This window comes from Equus caballus, chromosome 16, assembly GCF_041296265.1.
Source record: "Equus caballus isolate H_3958 breed thoroughbred chromosome 16, TB-T2T, whole genome shotgun sequence".
NCBI lineage: Eukaryota > Metazoa > Chordata > Mammalia > Perissodactyla > Equidae > Equus > Equus caballus.
The window spans coordinates 51,792,185-51,812,779 of NC_091699.1; the positions used below are offsets into that span (position 1 = coordinate 51,792,185).

Sequence of the window (20,595 nt, forward strand, 5' to 3'; positions counted from 1 at the left end):
TCTGGAGTATGAGAAATTTTCAACAGGAAATGGGCAAAAATTGACAGAGGGACAGGGTCAGGTTCAGGATCATACGAGCAGACTACTGTATAGGCAGTCACATCGAGCTTTCTTCGTGGTTGGTTCCTTATCTACAAACCTCAACTGTTGACAACAGAGCTGAGAACACAGGGGAGAGCCGCTCCTGAGCCACAAGCACGCCCTCTGGGGGTGTCTGTTTCCTCATTATGAGGTAAGAAGCGTTGGCTTCTGAGCTAAGGGATGGCAAAGGAGACCCTAAGCTTGTGGAGGCAGCCTCCCCCTCGGGCTGAGCAAGCGACCTCTTCAGGCAGACGCCCGAGCTTGAGGCCTGCCCGACCCTCAGCTTTCCCATCTGTGCGCTGGGCTGCACACTCCAGCTGCTCCCCGGGTCTGTTGGGAGGATTCTGTGAGGCAGCCCCGTCCAGGATTTAGCACAGAATATTCTCTCAATAAACCTCAAAGTCTTAGTTACTCATTCCGCGATGTTTTCTTAGAGAGAGTTTATTTTATAAAATTCTAACAAAATTGGTTCGCTGGGGTCCCCGTCTAGAGCAGATTAGTGTCAGCGAACTAGAGGGTGGAAGGGTGAAGCTAATGGTTGGTGCTCAGAGACCAGGAGGAAATGAGTGTCGGGGAAGCCAGGAAAGGCAGAAGTAGCCCAGCGATCAAGAACCAGCCCATATAGGGTGATGGTTTGTGTTACAACAGCGCCCAACGACCAGCAATCAAAACCAGGACAGTGAATCGTGCAAAAGATGTTCCAGTTCATCCTGCATGGGCAATTCGAGAGGCGGTGATGAAGAACTGGACTCTGCAGACGTGCTGTGGGGTTTAAACCCCGGTTTCACTGTTTCCTTCTTGACTCTGAACGAGTTACTGAAACTCTCAAGCCTCAGTTTTCTTATCTGTAAAATGGGGGCAAAAACCCCAAAACACAAACCTACTCGATAGGTCTGCGGTCAAGATCAAATGATACAACAAGGGTAGGGTCTTTGCAGATCCCGGCCCTCTGCGAGCTACTGAAGCAGTGAAATATGGGCCACACAGAGATCCACATGCACATTCATAGAAAATAGGTCAGCTAAATTCAGTTTGTTTCTCTGAAGAGCATTCTGTGTGCCCTGGCGATGCACGTGGGTGGAACTGTCAGATGCTGCTGGAGAAATGTTACATTTCTGTCTGTGACAGTGGCCGGGTCTTACTTTGACCACAGGAGCCAAGGCTTTGCCCTGTGTTCTGGGTCTCCGTCACAGGGGTGGTGGAGCTCGTGAAGGCGTGCCCACCTGCAGAGGGCGGCCTGGAGTAGTGGAGCAGCCTCAGAGTCACCCAGACCCTGCTGCTGACTGTGGTGTGCCCTGGGTAAGATACTTCCTTTCTCTGAGCTTTCATTTCCTCATCTGTCAAGTGATGTGCTAGCCCTGGGGGTCCCAAAGCAGCTCCCCCCTTAATTACTAAACGACTCCAAGGCCAGGTTGGTTTGGAAAATACACGTTGGGTGGGAAACAGGGTGAGGATTCAGAGGCTGAAACAAGGAAGCCCAGTTTAGCAGGGTGCGTTACCTCCTTTCAGGTTTCTGGGTCCAGAGGTGAGGTGAGGTCACCTCTCGGACCGGGATTCATCCCAAGGATGCACGAGGAAGTGAGGACCCATGGGAACTTCTTCAGCATTTCATCAATGGAACATTGTTCTGGCTTAAACAACAGTGACTGCAAACTAGGGGTTTCTCATGCTGTGACTTTGTTTCTCTGCTTCTCTTTCTACCTTGGCCCTTCCAGGTTGCAGAGTCTCATTCACATATATATACGGCATTCAGGCTCCCCAGGAGACATGAGCCTTAGACTGGCTTGTCACTCTAGACTTGGTATCCATATTGGAGAGTGTCTGGTGCCAGTCCTCCTTTCTGGGCACTGGCCAGCCTTTAGACAACTGCTCCAAACCTAGACACTGCACCCAAGTTCCAAGGGTCATTCACTCTCCTTGCCCACGCCGTCCCTGGACCGTCGACTCAGAGCATCTCCCCCAGCATGGGAGAACGTCAGCCTTCCCCTTGGGTGCCAAGGGCCCACTGCGTGAGCCCGACGAGCTGAAACTGCCACACAGTGGCTGCCATGAACACAGCCGGGGCTCGAGTGGGCTCTGGGTCTGTGTCAGTCAACAGTGCAATGGGCCACAGAAACGTAGGATTCTCATTGTGTGAGATGAGGAAAAACAGAGAAATAGAAAGTAGGAACAAAATTAGGCACATTTTCACAATCTCAGAACAACCCCTCTTGACACTTGATGTTTCAATCCAGACCTTTTGCTGTGCATACTTTTTGCTTAACTGTCCCCTCACAGCACCAGTTCTGTATGATGCTCTTTTCTTTTTTGCTCAAGATTGCAGTATAGACATTTTCTCATGTTGTTAAAAAACTCTTTGTGAGTATAGTTCTTTGTTACTTTTACTGAGGTGTCACTCACATGCAGCACAGGCCACTAATCCTTCGTGTCAGCGTGGAGAGGTTTGCCATGCATGCACCCAGGGAACCACCACCCAGCTCGAGATGATCACCCAGAAGCCTCCCCCAGAGGCAAGGGCCACTCTGACCTCTGTCGTCATGGATTGGATGTGCCCGCTCTTTAACTTCATATAAATGCCATCACAGATGCTGTCCCCTTTCATGTCTGGCTTCCTTTGGTGAACAGAATGCCGTGACTGGATGTGACAGAGCTCTGCGATGACAGTCGGGCTCTCTCTGTGGTGCACTAATGTGGACACTGTGTTTTGCATGTTGCTGTCAGTGCTCGTATCCCGGCCCAGGAGGATGCTCCCAGTGGCCCCAAAGCCACCTTCACCAGGAGAACCAGAGATCCCCGTGATCCTCGCAAAATAGGAAGACTCCACCCCCGGGGGGTCGCATTTTGTCACCTGTGTGCCTCAGCAATGATGCTGGGTGCTGTGACTCCCAGCAGTCCTTCGCCTTCTGCCTCAGACGCTTCATGGGGAGCGGGGTGGGGAGGTCACTGTGCTGTCCTCTCCCTTCCCGCTGTCTCTGTCCTCTAGAGCCTCCCCTTTTCCCAGCCCACGAGTACATCCCCCATGCCCTATGCACGTCGTCGAACCAAGTAGAGGCCTGCAGGCTGCTGCCTCTGCCCTTTGTTAGATGTGTCCGGACGCGCTGGAAACCCACTCACTCAGTGGGGGCGTCTGCTGTGTGCATTTTGGGTATTGCTTTCGGATCAGGGCCCAGACCTGGGCCAACGCAATCTTAGGTGCAGTGACAGAAGCCGAATGCACCGATTAAGGTCTATCACAGGCCACTGGGATCTTCAGGGGTCGGATCACACCTGTAGCTCTCGATTCAGCTCTGTGATAACAGGATATCATGTGGGACTTTTCTTGTCCCAGAACTGGCAACTACGGCCTGAGGCTGACGGCAACAGGTGTCAAGTACCCGCCAGTTTTAAAACCACTGACACCTGGGCTCACCCACCGCCTCCAGGGCTGACAAAGAGTGACAGAATCAGCCCTGTGCCCCCATCACCAGGTCAACTCCTCCCACCGTGTCCCACAGAAGGAGACAAGCTTGCGGGGGAGAGGGCTGTAGAAGTGGGTGGGATTGACGGGGAGGAGGAGGGTTCCTCTCCACAAAGCCATGGGAGGGGCTCTGAGACAATCATGTGAGGAATGGGGACTTGCAAGAAGGGGAGGCCAGCACCTCCTTCCTGGGTGGGGCATCCACTAGGCAGCAGACCAGCTGAGCAGAGGAAGAGGACATGGGAGAGGTGATGGTGGAGACAGGGTGTGGCACTGAGGCAGCAAGGACGTCCCGAGGATGTGAGAGCACCCCTGGGTCAGGGTACAAACATGGTGCCAAAGTGGTGAGTCTGAGGAAATTTCCAACCTCAGTCACTCACCACACCCAGGGCCAGCCCGCCCCTCAATTCCTGGGCAGCTGCACAGAGGTGGCTCATCAGCCGGGTTTACACTTCTCTGCCCGTGCGTTTCCTCTTGGAGGCGCTTGGTAGACTTTGCCGCTGGCTGATCACCGGAGGCCATCTCAGTTTGTCAGGGAGATGTGAATAATGAGCAAAAGCAAAAGTGGAAAGATGGCATCTTGATGGGTGCCTCCCAGGAAGCTGCAGGGCCTCTCGGAGAAATGCTCCAACCCGGCCAGCTGCTTTGAGCACCGCAGATCAAGGAGGACGGCATGGGGCAGACTACGTCAAGCCCCCAACTCCACCAAGAGTCTTGAGAGACCCAGACCTTGGAATGGTGACCTTTCCTGAGCTCTGCTTCCCTCACACAGCCCACTCAAAGGTTCTCCCCTGGTTAAAGGAGACTCGAGGTTTCCACTGCTAGAAATGGAGATTGTTGGCAACTTTTTTTTTATTAAAGATTAGCACCTGAGCTAACAACTATTGCCAATCTTCTCTTTTTTTTCTTTATGCTTTTTCTCCCCAAGTCCTCCTGGTACATAGTTGTATATTTTAGTTGTGGGTCCTTCTAGTTGTGGTATGAGGGACGCCGCCTCAGCGTGGCCTGATGAGCTGGGCCATGTCCGCGCTCAGGATCCTAACCAGTGAAACCCTGGGCCACCGAAGCAGAGTGCACGATCTTAACTTCTTGGCCACGGGGCCGACCCCCGGTCGGCAACTTTTAAGTGGCAGTTTCTTTATTGGCAACAAAATCCTCCTGTACAATTATTATCACTGAGTTAGTCACTCTCTCCTCTGGGCTCTCAAAAAATGTCACTTATGCCTCTATTTCTGTGCTCTGCACAGTGCACTGTGATTTACAAATATTCCGTTCTCTACCGCTCCTCCCCATCAGCAGTCCCTGGACTTGGAAGTCTAAGGGCATGGGCAGTGACACATCCGTCTTTACATACACGACCCAGTCTGGCACGTGGTAGATGCCCAGGTGTGTTTGTCACATTGAATTCCATGATGGAAAAACAAATGGACACTTCTCCAAATTTTGTTTATGAAGTCATTACATGCCATATGTATTAATTAGCTCTTGTTTTTAGCAAACACCTCCCCCCAGCCCCCAACTCAGTGACTTAAAACAGTAAACGTGGGCCTCTTGCTCCTGTGACATGTGGCTGCCATGTGGCTGGGACCCTGGCCCTGTTCTCTGTGTCTTCTCGCTTGCTCACCAGGGCCTGGCTGAAGGAGTCACGGTCTGGGACGGGCCCTCCTGTGGCTGCGCAGGGATAGCCAGGGGCTCAGCGTGACTCCACTTAATTCTCCACTTGGATGAGGCAGATGTCACTTCTGCTCAGTGTCTATAGGCAGAGCCACCTGTGGATCGGGTGGCGCTGTCCCGTCTGCAGGACACACTGCAAGCCACAGGGCAAGGACCGGCATGTGTGATCACACAGGGGAAGGAGTGAAAATTCGTGAACAATAAGACAATCTATCACACCACAGTATGACAAAGCGGGCAGGCTTCTTTTATTGTGGTAAGAATACTTAACATGGGGTCTACCCTCTTAACAGATGTTTAAGTGTATAATACAGCATTGTTACCTATAGGCACAGTGTTGTACAGCAGATATTTAGAACTCATTCATCTTGTATAACTGAAATTTCATGCGCACTGATAAATGGATAAAGAAAATGTGGTATATACCTAGAATGGATTATACAGGCTTAAAAAGAAGGAAATCCTGCAATATGCAACAACATGGATGAATCTGGAGGACATCATGCTAAGTGAAGTAAGCCAATCAGAGTAGGACAAATACTGCATGATTCCACTTACATGAGGTACCTAAAACAGTCAAACTCATAGTTGTGAAGAATGGAATGGTGCTTGCCAGAGGCTGGGGGAGCAGGAAATGCAGAGTTGCTAATCAGTTTCTTTTTTAAAACAATCTAGTTAGAGCATTGATTCATTTTCCAAGTTATAGGTTTTTTTAAAACAATATTTAGACTTCATTATCATCAAAACGAAAGTGAATGCATTCATTAGGATAATGCAAATGTCTGAAGGTGAAGTAGTGACCTCCCCTCCCCCACGCCCATCCCAACACATACCATTTCTCTCTGAAACCTTCTGCAGCCACCAGGCAAGAAAGTAAAACCATGGTAACTTCCAGCTCCTGAGTTGCCAGGTTCCAGAAGCCCATTGTTTCTCACTTGTATCAGATCAGAAATGCACTGGGCAAAATTCCTAACATTCTTGATGTTCTTAACTTGGCTCTACTGTGAGGAGAGGCAAGTCTTGGCTTACTTAAGTGACCAACTCCCCTCCTTTACAAACAAGGTTGGAAAACTGTGATTAGGGCTCATCTTGATTTAGGAGTTCCCATTGGCCAGACAGGACCTTTTTTATTTTTTTGAGGAAGATTAGCCCTGAGCTAACATCTGCCAATCCTCCTCTTTTTGCTGATGAAGCCTGGCCCTGAGCAAGATCTGTGCACATCTTCCTCTACTTTATATGTGGGACGCCTACCACACCATGGCTTGCCAAGCGGTGCCATGTCCGCACCCGGGATTTGAACCGGCGAACCCTGAGCCGCCAAAGCAGAACATGTGAACTTCACTGCTGTGCCACTGGGCTGGCCCCCAGATGGGACCTTTTGAGCATCAATAAGGACATCTGCAAAGCACAGAAGCATTCAAATCTGATGAAATCCATGACATCATGATGAAACAAAAAAAGGTTTTTGGCAGCAAGTCTGAGAGAACAAAGGCATAGTTGAGAGGACAGTCGTGGCATGTGTACTGTGATCCAAATGATGTTATAGACACTACATTACTGTAAACTAGTAAACCCGTAGGTCATAGACCTCCAACTCCCTGATCAACAACTATTTCTGTTGAGTCGGCAGTTTCCAAAAAAGACAACGTGCTCCAAAATTTTAACCTGAAAACCAGAATTGTTTGTGACTAATACACAATTTCAGGCTCAGGATGATAGTAACTCTTAATATGATACTTTACTATGTAGTGGAGGAAGACATTTCTTCTACCCACTCTAGGTCCTTCCGGCTGGAAAACGAATTAAATTCACATGGCACAGAATAACAGGAGAAAATTAAACAAAGCTTCGTAACATGTATACATGGGAGAGACCCAAAACTGAGTAACTCACCAAAATGGCGGAAGCTCTCACCTTAAATACCATCCTCAGCTGAAGACAAAGGAGGATGTTGGGATTGGGGGGAGTCAGCAATGGGAGATCACCAGCAAAGCACAGTAAACAAGAGTAAGGTTTTTATGCAGATTTAGGTCCTTGCCTTCCACACTGATTAAGAGTTTCTAGAGATAAGATCATCCCCCCTTCTTCCTGGTACAGAGAGGGAGACACCTTTACAGATGGATATTTCCTCTAAAAATGTAAATGTCTCTTAACAAAGGGTAAGTAAATTCTACTTTCAGAGTTCCTCTCATGTCTGCAGTTTTAAAAAGTAACCAGCCCAAAATAATCCTCATGCCAAAGAGACATATCTTGGGGTGGCCAATTCCAGTCCTCCATAGTCCCTCCTTTCAAACTTTTAAGTTTCACAGTTCTTTGAAACTTTAAGAGGTTTCATAGTCAGAAGCTGAGTGGTAGATTATTCCATCTCCCGGAACACATTCCTTAGACCTGGTATAGATCAGTCCAGGGAAATTCATTTTAGAAGTGGTGATGCGGGTGGGCTCCAAATTTGGGCCTATATTGTGGAGGCTAATGATCAGATATTTAATAAGAAGTCTTTCTATGGAAAGAAAAAGAAAAACAAGGTTAATGGTTGGAGCAAATTATAAACCGGTTTCTGAGCCCAGGGGGCAGCCAGTCAAGATTTCTAGATGTCAGAGTCGAAGCATGTTTTGCAGTTTGAGATGTCTGTGATAATGTCATTGGGTGTTAAAGTATCTTTTTGAGTGGCTTCCAGCCTACACAACAACAGACAGGAATCTCTCTTAAGTTTACATCAAGTTGTGCAGCTTCAGTTTGCAAGGCTTCAGGAAAAAGGGCAGGTTCAGTTCTCAATCATTCCGTATGAAAATAAGGGAAAAATTTGAAAACGTTAGTTTGGGGATTTGTAGCCAGATATTTCAGGAGACTGAAAGAATTCAGGATCCAGTCCAGTTCACATGTAGAAAAACCCTCAAAGACAATTAACAGGACTAGGATCTAATATCCACAAATGTGTATTATAGTTTTTTACTGAAACATAATTTTTCTCTCTAAAATCACTCTCATTTTTACCAAGGATAGCCAAATTAAGACTAACTGATTTGCCGAATAAGTGTAGTTTCAATAAAACTTGGCCCAATTATTTACGTAAGTGCAGCAAGAATAGCAATTGATCATATAGGCTCTTAAATCTGCTTTCCTGGAATTTTTTGTGAGGAATCTCAGATTGAACTTTAAAGGCCTCTTGAGGCCAGAAAAGCCAAGCCAAGGACTTGCCATCAGATTTTGCCTGCAATACCTACAGATTTGGGTGGACTCCTCTCTTCTTGAGGTCCTCCAAAATATTTCAAGTTTCCTTGCACCTGCCAGATAAGTGAACTTCCTTACTTACCAGGTAAGACTGCTAGAATCTCTCTAAAAAAGGTACCAGGCCAATATTTCCAAGTGGCTTTATTCCAGAAAGTCAACCTTATTCCTCAAAGGCAGTATTGTCATATCTATGCCTGTATGTTTCTCTCAAATATGACATTCTGTTCAAAGCCTTGGTAAGATAACCAATGTTTCCACTTGTGTCCTGTTATAAGGAGAACAGATTCCTATTGAACTTATGCAAATAACTATATTGCCATGAAATAACCATATTCTCTCACTAAGTTTCCAAATTTTGGAGGGATCAGATACAGAGAAAAAGATAAATGTTTCAGTTCTGCTCGCAAACGTATAATTTCACCAAGTTGCTACAAGTCATAGCTAGCATAAGAGAAAAGAGAAGAAGATTTCCTTAAATCTGAGAAAACAAAGCAAAACATCAAAAAATGAACAATATTTCAAGCAAAAGTCATAAAAAATTATTATCATCCTCATCAGTTATACAGTCCTGTATAATTGATTCTTGATCTTAATCTTCTGTTAGCAGATTTATGAGGTCATCAGTTTCTCCACCAGATTTCTGTAATTTCTTACCCAGTTCAGTTTTATTATCAGAAACCTGTATTCCAGAGTAAGTGTCAGAGTCTTTTCCATGAATCTTTCTGAAGATGAGACATATTTGCAAAAGCGAAAAGCATCAGAGTAAAACAATAAATGTCTGTAAACAACAAGACTCAAAAATGGAAATTGACAACAAGTTATTTATCTGACAAAGGGTTAATCTCCATAATATATAAAGAACTCACACAGCTCAACAACAAAAAATCAAACAACCTGATCAAAAAATGGGCAGGGCACATGAACAGACATTTCTCCAAAGAAGATATATGGATGGCCAATAGGCACATGAAAAGATGCTCATCGTCACTAATCATCAGGGAAATGCAAATCAAAACTACACTAAGATATCACCTTACACCTGTTAGAATGGCAAAAATATCCAAAACAAAAAGTGACAAATGTTGGAGAGGTTGTGGAGAAAAAGGAACCCTCATACACTGCTGGTGGGAGTGCAAACTGGTGCAGCCACTATGGAAAACAGTACAGAGATTTCTCAAAAAATTAAAAATAGAAATACCTTATGACCCAGCCATCCCACTACTGGGTATCTATCCAAAGAACTTGAAATCAGCAATTCCAAAAGTCCCATGCACCCCTATGTTCATCGCAGCATTATGTACAATAGCTAAGACGTGGAAGCAACCTAAGTGCCCATCATCTGATGATTGGATAAAGAAGATATGGTATATATATATATATATATATATATATATATATATATACACAATGGAATACTACTCAGCCATAAAAAAGGATAAAATCATCCCATTCACAACAACATGGATGGATCTTGAGGGTATTATGTTAAGTGAAATAAGCCAGACAGAGGAAGATGAACTCTGTATGACTCCACTCATAGGTGGAAGTTAAACATGTAGACAAAAAGAACTGATTGGTGGTTACCAGGGGAAAGGGGGGGGTGGGGGGAGGGCACAAAGGGTGAAGGGGTGCACCTACAACATGACAGACAATAATGTACAACTGAAATTTCACAAGGTTGTAAACTATCATAATCTTAATAAAAAGAAAAAAAGGAAATTGACAAAGAAATTTGGTTACTTTTGTGACATAAAACACCTTAAAATAATAACCAGAATTATGCCTGATAACCAGGATAGATAAGAATTTTAGGAATGTCATATAATTTTTTAAACATCTATATCAATAACTTTTACCCACAAAATACCATAGGTCCCTTTGACACAGTGTTTAGTTATGCGTTTAACCATAGTGACAACTAAAGACTTTTAGGCAAATTCAGAGGATCAAACAGCTGTAAGACCTTAGCGCCTGTGATTAAAGACTTGCTAAACAATACAGGATATTTATTTTGATAAAACATACAATCCCTTCTGCTAGACAACTTAAAGAAAAAACTTTCCATACTCTCTTTACCAAGAGCAGACTAGAAGTTCAGGAGAATTATCCTTTGAGAGAAAAACCAACGTTTAATTTCTGCACCAGCTTATTTTTAACATTAAAACTCATTTACTTTAATATTAGTCAACTTCACCAGCATAAAACTCCTTTCAGAATTGCTCCCTCACAAACCTTCCACTACTTTCTTTTCACCTTCAGAATTCGTCCCAAATTTTCTTCCCTTCTGGTACTTTAGGACAAATTTATCTTTCTTAACCCAACAAACAAACATATCTCACTCTTTATACCTTCTTTACTGAAAACATACATTTTACTTTCCTTAGATACAAAGATGTTTTCCTTTTAAATTTTTAGTGGCTTTAATTACATATATCAATTAAATTTTTAACCCTTACAGACCCTAGTAAAAACTAAAAAGTAAGCAACTATGAACTGTGTTTTATATTAGCATACTGTGGTTTGGCAAATTTATAAATACTTTTCATAATTTCTAGAAACATGCTACTTCGTGGTAAAATACAAGACATGTTTACTGATAGACCCAAACTCCTTTTAGTTTCTTTGTAATAAGAAGCCAAAAGTAGATAAACATATATTTAATAATTAATGTCTAATATATTATTTGGAAATGATCTAAATACTCAATGAATGTTATCATTTAAATTGACCTAGCAAGACTTCAAACTTTCAAGTTACCAAAAAGATTCTGGAATTTATTTTAAATATACATGTCATAAGACATAATTATTTTAAAAAGTTTACCTAACACTTGTAGCTTTTTCACATCTGTTTAGTTTACTCGATCCCAACAATTATTTAGATTGCCTATAAAACTTCATGAGACATTAGTCAAAATTAGCCATCATTTAAGTTATTATTTTTGTTAACCAGTTTTGTAATAGAGATAACATCAGCTTATTTGACCAATAAATGTAGAAGAAAGGCTGCATGTCTGCATCATATCCAGTGCTAACTCTGGAGGACATGTCCATTTTAATCAAACCAACATACTTAAATAAGCTTTCATTTACCAAAGATTAATTTATATCATGTTAACTTGAAAGACAGTTGAGTTAGGTTCTATAATATTTACAATTTACACAAGCGCTTATTTTTAGCCAATTGAACAAAGCTCTTAATTGTAGTCATATCATCTGGAGGTAAAAATATCATACACATCTAACATACATATAGACACACATGCACAGAGTCTCCACACCTATTGTTTTAAAAGTTACTGCCATGAATCAGGTACAGTAATACAAAGCTCCCTAGTTATGAATCCAAATTTTTTTTTGAGCCTTTTTAGTAATATTTGTGGAGAAGACACTCAAGATGCTAGATTTTTGGCAAGGGCACGCTTATGGCCACGTTTTTGGCCTTTTCCCTTTCCTTTTTTCTTCAGTCTTAGAAATTAGTGATGGGCTAGATAGTCCCCAGAGGATTTGCAGGCTCTTTGAGATGAGGGAAGTGGGTGGAGCCTGAACCACCTCTAGAGCTGCTTTTCTAGCCTCACAGGATTTTTTTAAAGATAGTTGCTCTTGATTTCCCAGAAACTGGGTTGTAACTCAAATGATAGTATAGGTTGATCTACCTGTCCAACTACATAATAAAGGTACACAGAGAGAAATCTCTCAAGTTTTCTCCAAGATGGAGTTTCTGGGGCATAATCCATCCAATTGAAAATGTTTCCAATTAAAATGCACCCAAGGGGTGAGTCTCCGGGGATGCTTGGGGTATTCCCCATAGCAGTAAAGCCGGTGTCTGACTGACAGTGGGCTGGAGAAAGGGTGCAGAGCCCAAGTGTGGGCATCGATATAGTTATAAGATGTAGTCAGGTCCCGCTCAGCCCAGGCACTTAGCCCCTGAGCCAGCACAAGGTGAGCCAAGGGAAGCAGGAGGCAAAGGCCTGGAGCTGGCCGGAGGCTGGGGCTCCCAGCACCGGGGTTGAGAGTTAAGTCCCTGGAAAAAATGTTTCAAGCTTTCAATTTACCAAAGATCCAGGTTCTGCTCAGGTCCAGCCTGAACTTAACCTCGACTTGGTGACAATAGAGGAGATGACAAAGGAAACAGACAAAGAAAGGAAAAGAGGAGATCAGGCCTCACCCTCGTGGCCTCTTCCAGAGGTTTATCAAAATAAGGGTCATACAACAGTTCTCATGCCGGGGCACACAACACGGGCAGGACAGTTCACAGAATAAATTACAGGTCTCCTATCCTTATACCCGACTCAGTAGGCATCTAAAATACTCAACGAGTCAACTGCCAAGAGAGGGTACCCCATTTGGGGTCACCGGGGTGATCAGGCCCAGAAACCAGAGTGGGGGCTCCCAGGGGCGGATCCTTTGACACTTTAAAGATTTCTCTGTTTCTCAATTGCAAAGCTCAAAAGGAGCCCAAAATGGCCACTGTAACTTTAAGAGAGATGAAAGAAAAGGGTCCATTACCTTGAAAATCCCCCCTAAACCTAGGGCAGCGTCCTACCCGTTGTTCCTCCTGTGGAGTTCCTATAGCAAGGGGTGATGGGGACATCCCCCTGCATTGCATCCCTTGTATATCTTCCCTATTATGCCTGGCAGTAATAGGCGCCTGGTGAATGGTCTCAGAGATAAAAGAATAGAGAAAAACAGTGAAGAATTTTCCACCCATCTGGGGGACATTCTACCCAATTGCATCCTGGAGCTGTTCTCCCAAGAAAGGGTTCCCATACTCAACCAGAGGTTAGAGTTTGTTACTTTCCTTGAACCAGAGTCCCAGTTGGGACTTTCCCGAGGTTCAGAGTGTGGTCAGGAGCCATAGGGAGGGATTCCAAACCAGCCTTAGGAAAAGAAACCTGCTGCAGGAGTCTTGGAGATTGGCGGCCGTCCTGATGAGTTACGTGGTCTACCTGTGGCCATGTAAAATTTATATATTAGAGATAGGATTAGGAAGGAATGGTTTGATTTGTTCTTCATCACCCTCAGGCTTAAGGTACTGGTTCTCTTCGGGTTGAATGCCATGGTTTGCCCCATAAAGTAGCCATGGGCAGCAAACGTGGATTCATACAGCTGTCCAAGAAGGTTCCTGATGGAGAGGTGAATTTAGATCCATCCTTGAAAAAGAGAAAGGCACAAGGAAGAAAAGTGCACTTACCAGAACTTCAGCTCACAAGCTGGTGAAGCAAGATCTCCATACGGGCCACCAGAAGAAGGGATGCAGGCTCTGCAAGCCAAGGAGTCGAAAGAAAGATTTCTTGGACTCTCAGGGTCTGGTAGTAGTACTCCTTTATTCAGAGAATAGCGTGGGGACAGGACCCATGGGCAGGACTTTATCAATAGGTCATGGCCTTATAATATTGGACAGGGAAGTATTCCCAGTTAGACATTTTAAAACATACTCAGGCAAAGTTGATATAACCTCTTTATAAAAAAAAATCAGCTCAAGCATTCTAATCTTTATAAACTTATCAACACTTACACTTTTATTTTTCATCATTTCAATTGTAACCTGAGTCAGGGGCTTAAAGCTAGTCACTGTTTTTCTGTGTGTGTGTTTCTTTTTTAATTTGGCCTTTTCATATGTACCGATAAAAATTATGATGAGAACTCTCACAAATTTTTTCCCCCAATTTAGAAGTTTTCCCAATTTAAATGATCCATCGTCTGGCCATATTGACGAGTAGGATCTTAAAAGCAACTCAGCCAATAAGCTTAACTGTGGACAGGGGAGGCGTCCCCAAAAGAGATCCAGAAACGTTCACTCCCAAAAATAGTCTAAGAAAGTAAAGGCCTTCCTTGCACAGCAAGCAACAAAGGTTGAGATGACAAACACCCCTCATGAAAGCAGTAGGGACCCCCTATGACAAACTCCCCTGAGAGCTAACACAGCCAGACAAAGAGAGTGTGTCCCGGCACCCCAGTCTACTCCACTGGCCACCAAGATGTGTGCCAGTACATGCCTCCTCCAGATGGCGGAGACCAGAAAATTCACAAAACCAAGCTCTCAAGACATAGAACAAGACAAAAGGCCCAGACAACAGGCTTATAGAGGTGTCTGTACCTTATGACAAACAACAAAAAAAGACAGACGAGGAAAAGTACTCTCTCTGGGAGGAAAAGGATCTACAACCAACGGGTGCTCAACCAAATCCCAGAGTTGCTGAATCCAAGAAGCTAGCGACAAGAAATTTTCACATATTGAGGTATATAGGGTAACTATTCGAGTTCAAAACTGATTCGGCTTGAACTAGAAAGCCTGACTTATGGCCTATCAAACACACATTGTACATCTGCTTATCCATTAAAGTAAGGACTCTCTTGAGAGAAAGAATGCATACTTCCGCTCCTGTGACCTATTGGTAACAACACCTTATTGGTAACGCCCTATTGGTAACGCCTGGATTAGTCCCTTTCCTGGCATCATGGTCATGTTGACCCGCTAATTTGCAACCGAATACCTCTTTGAAAATGTATCCTGGGTGTGTCCAATGTATCTTCTTTGTTCTGAAAAGATATAAGACAGTACTGAAACTCACACTTCTCTGGAATGCCTTCTAAGGCCTTCCCCGGTGATAATCTTCACTTTGGCTCATAATAAACTCACCCCAATTTTGATTTATAGGTTGGTTATGGATTATTTGCATTGACACTAGCCTCACCAAAATTCCCCCCACTAGTCTAAAATTAGAAAAGCAAAAATTCTCACCACTCCTGCTTCCATTGGACCCTGCAAGCAGAGATCCGGGAGACTGACGTCGTAAGAACTCTTAGCTCTTGCCAGCTCTCATCAGGGGTCCAGGATCTCTTGGTTGCAAGCAGTCCAGGAGTGAGCAGTGTCCAGCCAGTGAAATTTTATCCCATCCAAGTCGCCAAACTGTAGGGGAGGAAGACATTTACTCTACCTGCTCTGGGTCCTTCTGGCTGGACAACAAATTAAATTCACATGGCACAGAATAACAGGAGAAAATTAAACAAAGCTTTACAACATGTATACATGGGAGAGACCCAGAAAAACTGAGTAACTCACCAAAATGGCAGAAGCTCTCACCTTATATCCTCAGCTAAAGACAAAGGAGGATGTTGGGATTGGGGGGAGTCAGTTATGGGAGATTACCAGAAAAGCACAGTAAACAAGGGTAAGGTTATAATGCAGATTTAAGTCCTTGCCTTCCACATTGATTAAGAGTTTCTAGAGATAAGGTCATCCCCCCTTCTTCCTGGTACAGAGAGGAAGACACATTTACAGATGGAGATTTTCTTTACAAATGTAAATGTCTCTTAACAAAGGGTAAGTAAATTCTGCTTTTCAGAGTTTCTCTCATGTTTGAAGTTTTTAAAAGTAACCAGCCCAAAATAATCCTCATGCCAAAGAGACATGTCTTTGGGTGGCCAATTCCAGTCCCCAGCAACCACATTTGCAAACTGCAGCTTTCAGCTTTAATTTTACTTTTACAAAAAAATGTTGAACTCTATGCCTATATTCAACAATGAGGTCCTGGAAGGTAGTTTGTACCAACCCATCTACAGTGTTCTTCATCTAGGCCCGCCCAACCTGATAACTTACACCCTGAGATCATAGGCCAGACGGGTGATTTCCAAGGCAGGGGTCTCTGTCACATCTCAGACCCCTTCTCTGCCCCAAGGACACACCCCAGTGCCCCCACCCATTGTTTTCCCTCTCCTGGGCCCAACGAACCTGCTTGTTGCACAGTTTCCTTCACATTCTCCCCAACTCTACCCCGCTAGACATCCACAAACTGGGTTTGGGAGAAGGACAATCCTACAGGCAAGAGTTATGTGGCAAAGGCTGTGGGGAAACAGACGGGTCAAGGGCAGCAGGGAGGCAGGCAAAGGCAACAGGAAACAGATGCACACAACACACACACAAACACACTCACACACACACACACACGCGTGTGCATGGTCCGATCTAAGACGTGAGGCCTCTACTGGTGCTGGTGCATCCGTCCTGGCCTCTCCTCTGAGCTGATTCTGGAAGCATAGTGGTCTCACACGTCCTCCTGTGTTCTTGCTAAGGCTCTTCCACTCCTGATGGAGGAACTCACTAGTCCCCACACTTTCCCATAATCACTACCTCCAGCCCACACCGTTCCCTGGAAAGACCAAACCAGGGCTTTTAATTGTTTATCTCATTGTAGCTCATGCATATTTAATAAACAAAAATTGTCGCAAATTTTTATAAAGAGGGATGTGGCCTAAGAACCATGTGAAAAATGGAGCATGATATTTAGTAAACTTCAAATGTAGGGTGTGTGTTTGTTATAGATAAAACGTAATATGGCGAACATGTGTCATGCGTGTACGGAGAAGGGGATCACGGACCCAACCAAAGCTCCAGAAAGTTATCGCAGTTCCCAAGCTCTCCACGACCTGGTGGAGTCTTCAAAGTCAAACACGGGTGGGAGATTTATTTTCTGGCTGAATGAGCGAACCCATCACCTTCATCTTCATCCAGCCTCAGCTGTGCTCATGTCTCCCTCCTCCTTACACTTGGCCCTGACCCCACTCACTCTCATTCTGTTCACCGGTACCTGGCTGCGCTCCTCCCCACCTCCAGCTGGGTCCTTGATTACAAGAGATTGATGGAATCAGAGAGCGAATGAAGACATGGAGGAGGCTGGAAAAAGAGCATCAGCACAAGGCGATGAGGCATTTCCAGGAACTGAGATGAGTTTGCTGGAGAGTTAACGTCTCTACCCACAGTTGTTCTGGAATATTCCCTGAGCACACATTGGCTATGCAAGGAGTGACAAAAGTCTGTCTTGGTACACACAGCCCTGAGGTTCTTGGGCACTTGCTTTAGAGACTTACAGGCCTCTATTCCTCAGCAAACCCCGAGGTGTACTATCAAATATAGATTGTTATCTCCCTTTGAAAATAAGCAAACTGCTGCTCCTTTATCAAGCTATTGAGAGTTCCTGCTCCCCAGCGGAAGGGGTGTTTCTTGAACTCACTCGTTCTACAGTCTTCCCACAGAAAACTGGGCAGCGAGGTTTGCAGAGATGTTTGGCAACGTGCTTTCGGAAGAACATGGAGAGATACCTTCTGAACTTCTCACCGACGAAGGCGTAGATGATGGGGTTGATGCAGCAGTGCGTCATCCCAAGAGTCTCCGTCACCTGCATGGCTTGGTCCAGCCGACTGGAGGTCTCAAAGTCACTCAAGCCAAAGATTTCCTGGAAGGTGCTCAGGAGAAGGACGATGTTGTAGGGAGCCCAGAAGAGAAAGTACACTATCATGATCACGAAAATGAGCCTCACGGCCTTATGCTTCTTCCTGGGGAGACACTGAAGCAGGGTTTTCAGGATTGCTGAGTAGCAGATGATCATGACCAGCAGTGGCAGGACCAGGCTGAGAATGGTGATCATTATTATATGGAAATTCCTCCATTGTGGTGGAAAATAAGGGCCGCAGGAGTAAACAGACTCTTTCTCAGATTCCAAGAAGTCTTCTTTTTGGGATTTGGTAAAGATGATTCCTGGAAGAGAGGCAAACACAGCCACCAGCCAAGTGACCCCACTTGACACCACCCCAAAGGCGACGGTGCTGACCTTTAAAGGAATCACAGGATGGACGATAGCCAGGTACCTGTCGATTGTCAGGAGGATGATGAAGAAGATTCCAGAGAAGAAGCCTATAAAATAGAGTCCAATCGAAAGTTGACACATTCTATTTCCAAAAACCCAACTGTGTGCTGCGTAGTGAGCCCACAATGGGAGGGTGAGAACGAAAAGCAAGTCAGAGATGGCCAAGTTGAGCAGGTAGATGTCAGCCACCCTCTTTAGCTTTACGTACTTTATCAGGACAAGGATGACCAGCATGTTGCCCAGAGAACCACAGATGAACACCAGCGAGTAGAGCGGGGGCAGGAGCCTGGCTGCGATTTGTCTCACATCGGTTTTTTGGCAGGGCTCTGACGTACTGTAATCGATGTCATAGAACGGACTTGTCGTCTGATAATCCATCTTGCTCAACCCTGTGAGTAAAGAAACAGTGATCTCTTATAAGGTCCTGGAATGTGTTTAGGAGCCCACCATGGATGCAAGCCATCTTATACAGTAATAGGTTTTTAAAGTTGGAACATAGATTTCCACATTTAACTGAGCTCCCTTTTTTTGGCCAACAATGAACTTTTTTAGTAAAGGGAAGGTTTGCTGCCAGCTTTTCTGCTCACTAGACGGACAGCCCAGCTCTGTTGGGGAAATTCACGAAAGCATCATCTCTCCAAATAAAATCTGGTGTTCTGTCACCACAGGGAGTGAATGGGGCTTTGATAAGAATTTCAAGAAACTGAGTCAGGCGCCGTCCAACACCGTCTTATAGTCCGTGCTGAAGCTGCTGGTCCCTGGAGTTAGCTTCCTCAGAGCATCCCCACGAGTGTGCCAGTCATGATGACCAGTTCCCAAGGGCGCTCTGCATGCCAACCAGTGTTCTAAGCTTCACATCCATTCAGTCATTAATCCTCAAGCTGACTCTAGGAGGCAGGTCATGTTACTGTCCCCATTTTGCACATAAGAACCTTGAAGCACAGAGAGGATGAGTAACTTGCCCAAAGACACGCAGCTAGGAGGCAAGTGATTTTGAATGCAGGCAGCCTGCACTTTTATCCACCATGCCACCCTTCCTCCTTGGTGAGAGGACTAAGGAGTGGGACTGTTAGCCTGGCACCTCATTGTGGTCAGAATGAAAGGGGATCATGCCCACATGCCCCTCACAAGGTCATAGGAGCCAGCAGCCACTTTGTAAACGCCAGACTGCCTGTCTCACATTGTCTCTGAAGTTTGTGTTTGTAGTTCCTGAGCTGCTAAAACTAAGAGCTCCCACACATACATGAGAAATGGCCAAGTGGAAAATATTTCATTCACCACCATACGTTCCGGGTTAGCTTGGCCCCTTCGCAGCCTGCTGGCTTGCCTGGTCTACTTCAGCTCCACTGCTCGGCTCAGAATTGCCTCTAATTATCTTTGTACGTCTCAAGCTCCCTGTGCCTCACGTTAGGCAGCTGGGAGAAGCACACAGAAAATTTCACCTTTAAATTCTGAGCCAGCAAAGGAATCATACACTCCATGTGTTGCAGAACTGATATATTAAAGGAAAACTTTATATCATATTGCAATTTGATATTAATTTGGAGAATATTTAGGCTTCCCTTTTTTCTGGGGAAAAACAAAACGAAACAAAAGAACCAGACTTAACACAACTTGTGGTTGGCCCCACGTTCAAGGGCATCCCCTGCGGAGGCTGTCGTGCTCCTCACCAGAAGATAACCTCTTCCAAGAGTTTGGCCAACCATCATCTCTCTGAAAATCTCTCTTTTGAAAGGCGAGGGTTTAAAAGAAAAAATTCTCCCTTTAAAAACTTTCATTCATAATCATGTTTTATATCTTTGATGTTATCATGGTCTGAAACTCTTTCTAAATCCTAAGTCTTTCCTTGTCTCAAAGATGGTATTTTAGGATAGTTCTACGAGCAGCTGGTATGGTTTAATGTCTTCTCTGGGTTTCCTCTACAGGCTGTTACTCAGCCAGGAGCTGAGCTGACTAGTGGCAAAGGGGCTGGGAGGTGACTTACCAGGAGGCCTTCTCGTCAGGGCACAGATGTCTCAGCTGCTCTGCTCTGCTGAGCTGTGTGAATCAAACATATAGACAGTGTGAAAGTAGGAAATGCAGCTTCTTTGAAAGGGGGTGGAGTTTAATGAACAAGTATATTACCAGGCAAAAAAATCAGAGAACAGTTCTTCTTTTTTTTTTTTTTTCCTATTGAGCTAAAAATAGGCTGGAGACTAGACCTCCGTCTGAGAGTGTACTCGCCGTCTCCCCCGAGTGCGCCGTCTTCTTTTGGTTCTCTGCTCGTCCACTGCGCAGTCTGTTAGAAAACAGAAAGAACTGAAGGATGTTAGAACTAGAAGGACATTCACACCATCTAGTCCAAAGCCCTCATTTCCTGAAAGAAACTGCTGTCCAGGAAGCAGATGATGTCTACAAGACCTCAGGGCTTATCGGTGGTGAGGCGAAAAGGGTGAGAGATTCTGATTCTGTTCCTATTTGTCCTCCAGGAAAACCAGCTGGAACCAACTTCAAAGTGGGACAGGAG

At 44.8% G+C, this 20,595-nt stretch overlaps 1 protein-coding gene across 1 annotated transcript; it reads right to left on the minus strand.

Annotated features, from left to right (window-relative positions):
- Positions 1 to 13,750: 13,750 nt before the first annotated feature.
- On the minus strand, positions 13,751 to 20,367 carry LOC106781824 (C-C chemokine receptor type 5). The gene is made up of 3 exons (XM_070238901.1): positions 20,214 to 20,367; positions 20,074 to 20,126; positions 13,751 to 18,478 (listed from the first exon to the last, which is right to left on the minus strand). The coding sequence occupies exon 3, from the start codon at positions 18,465 to 18,467 to the stop codon at positions 17,403 to 17,405; it is 1,065 nt and encodes a 354-aa protein (XP_070095002.1). The 5' UTR covers positions 18,468 to 18,478; positions 20,074 to 20,126; positions 20,214 to 20,367; the 3' UTR covers positions 13,751 to 17,402.
- Between the last annotated feature and the right edge of the window lie 228 nt (positions 20,368 to 20,595).

Coding starts and splice junctions, on each gene's coding strand:
- LOC106781824 (XM_070238901.1), bottom strand. CDS start 18,467: ATGGATTATCAGACGACAAGTCCGTTCTATGACATCGATTACAGTACG.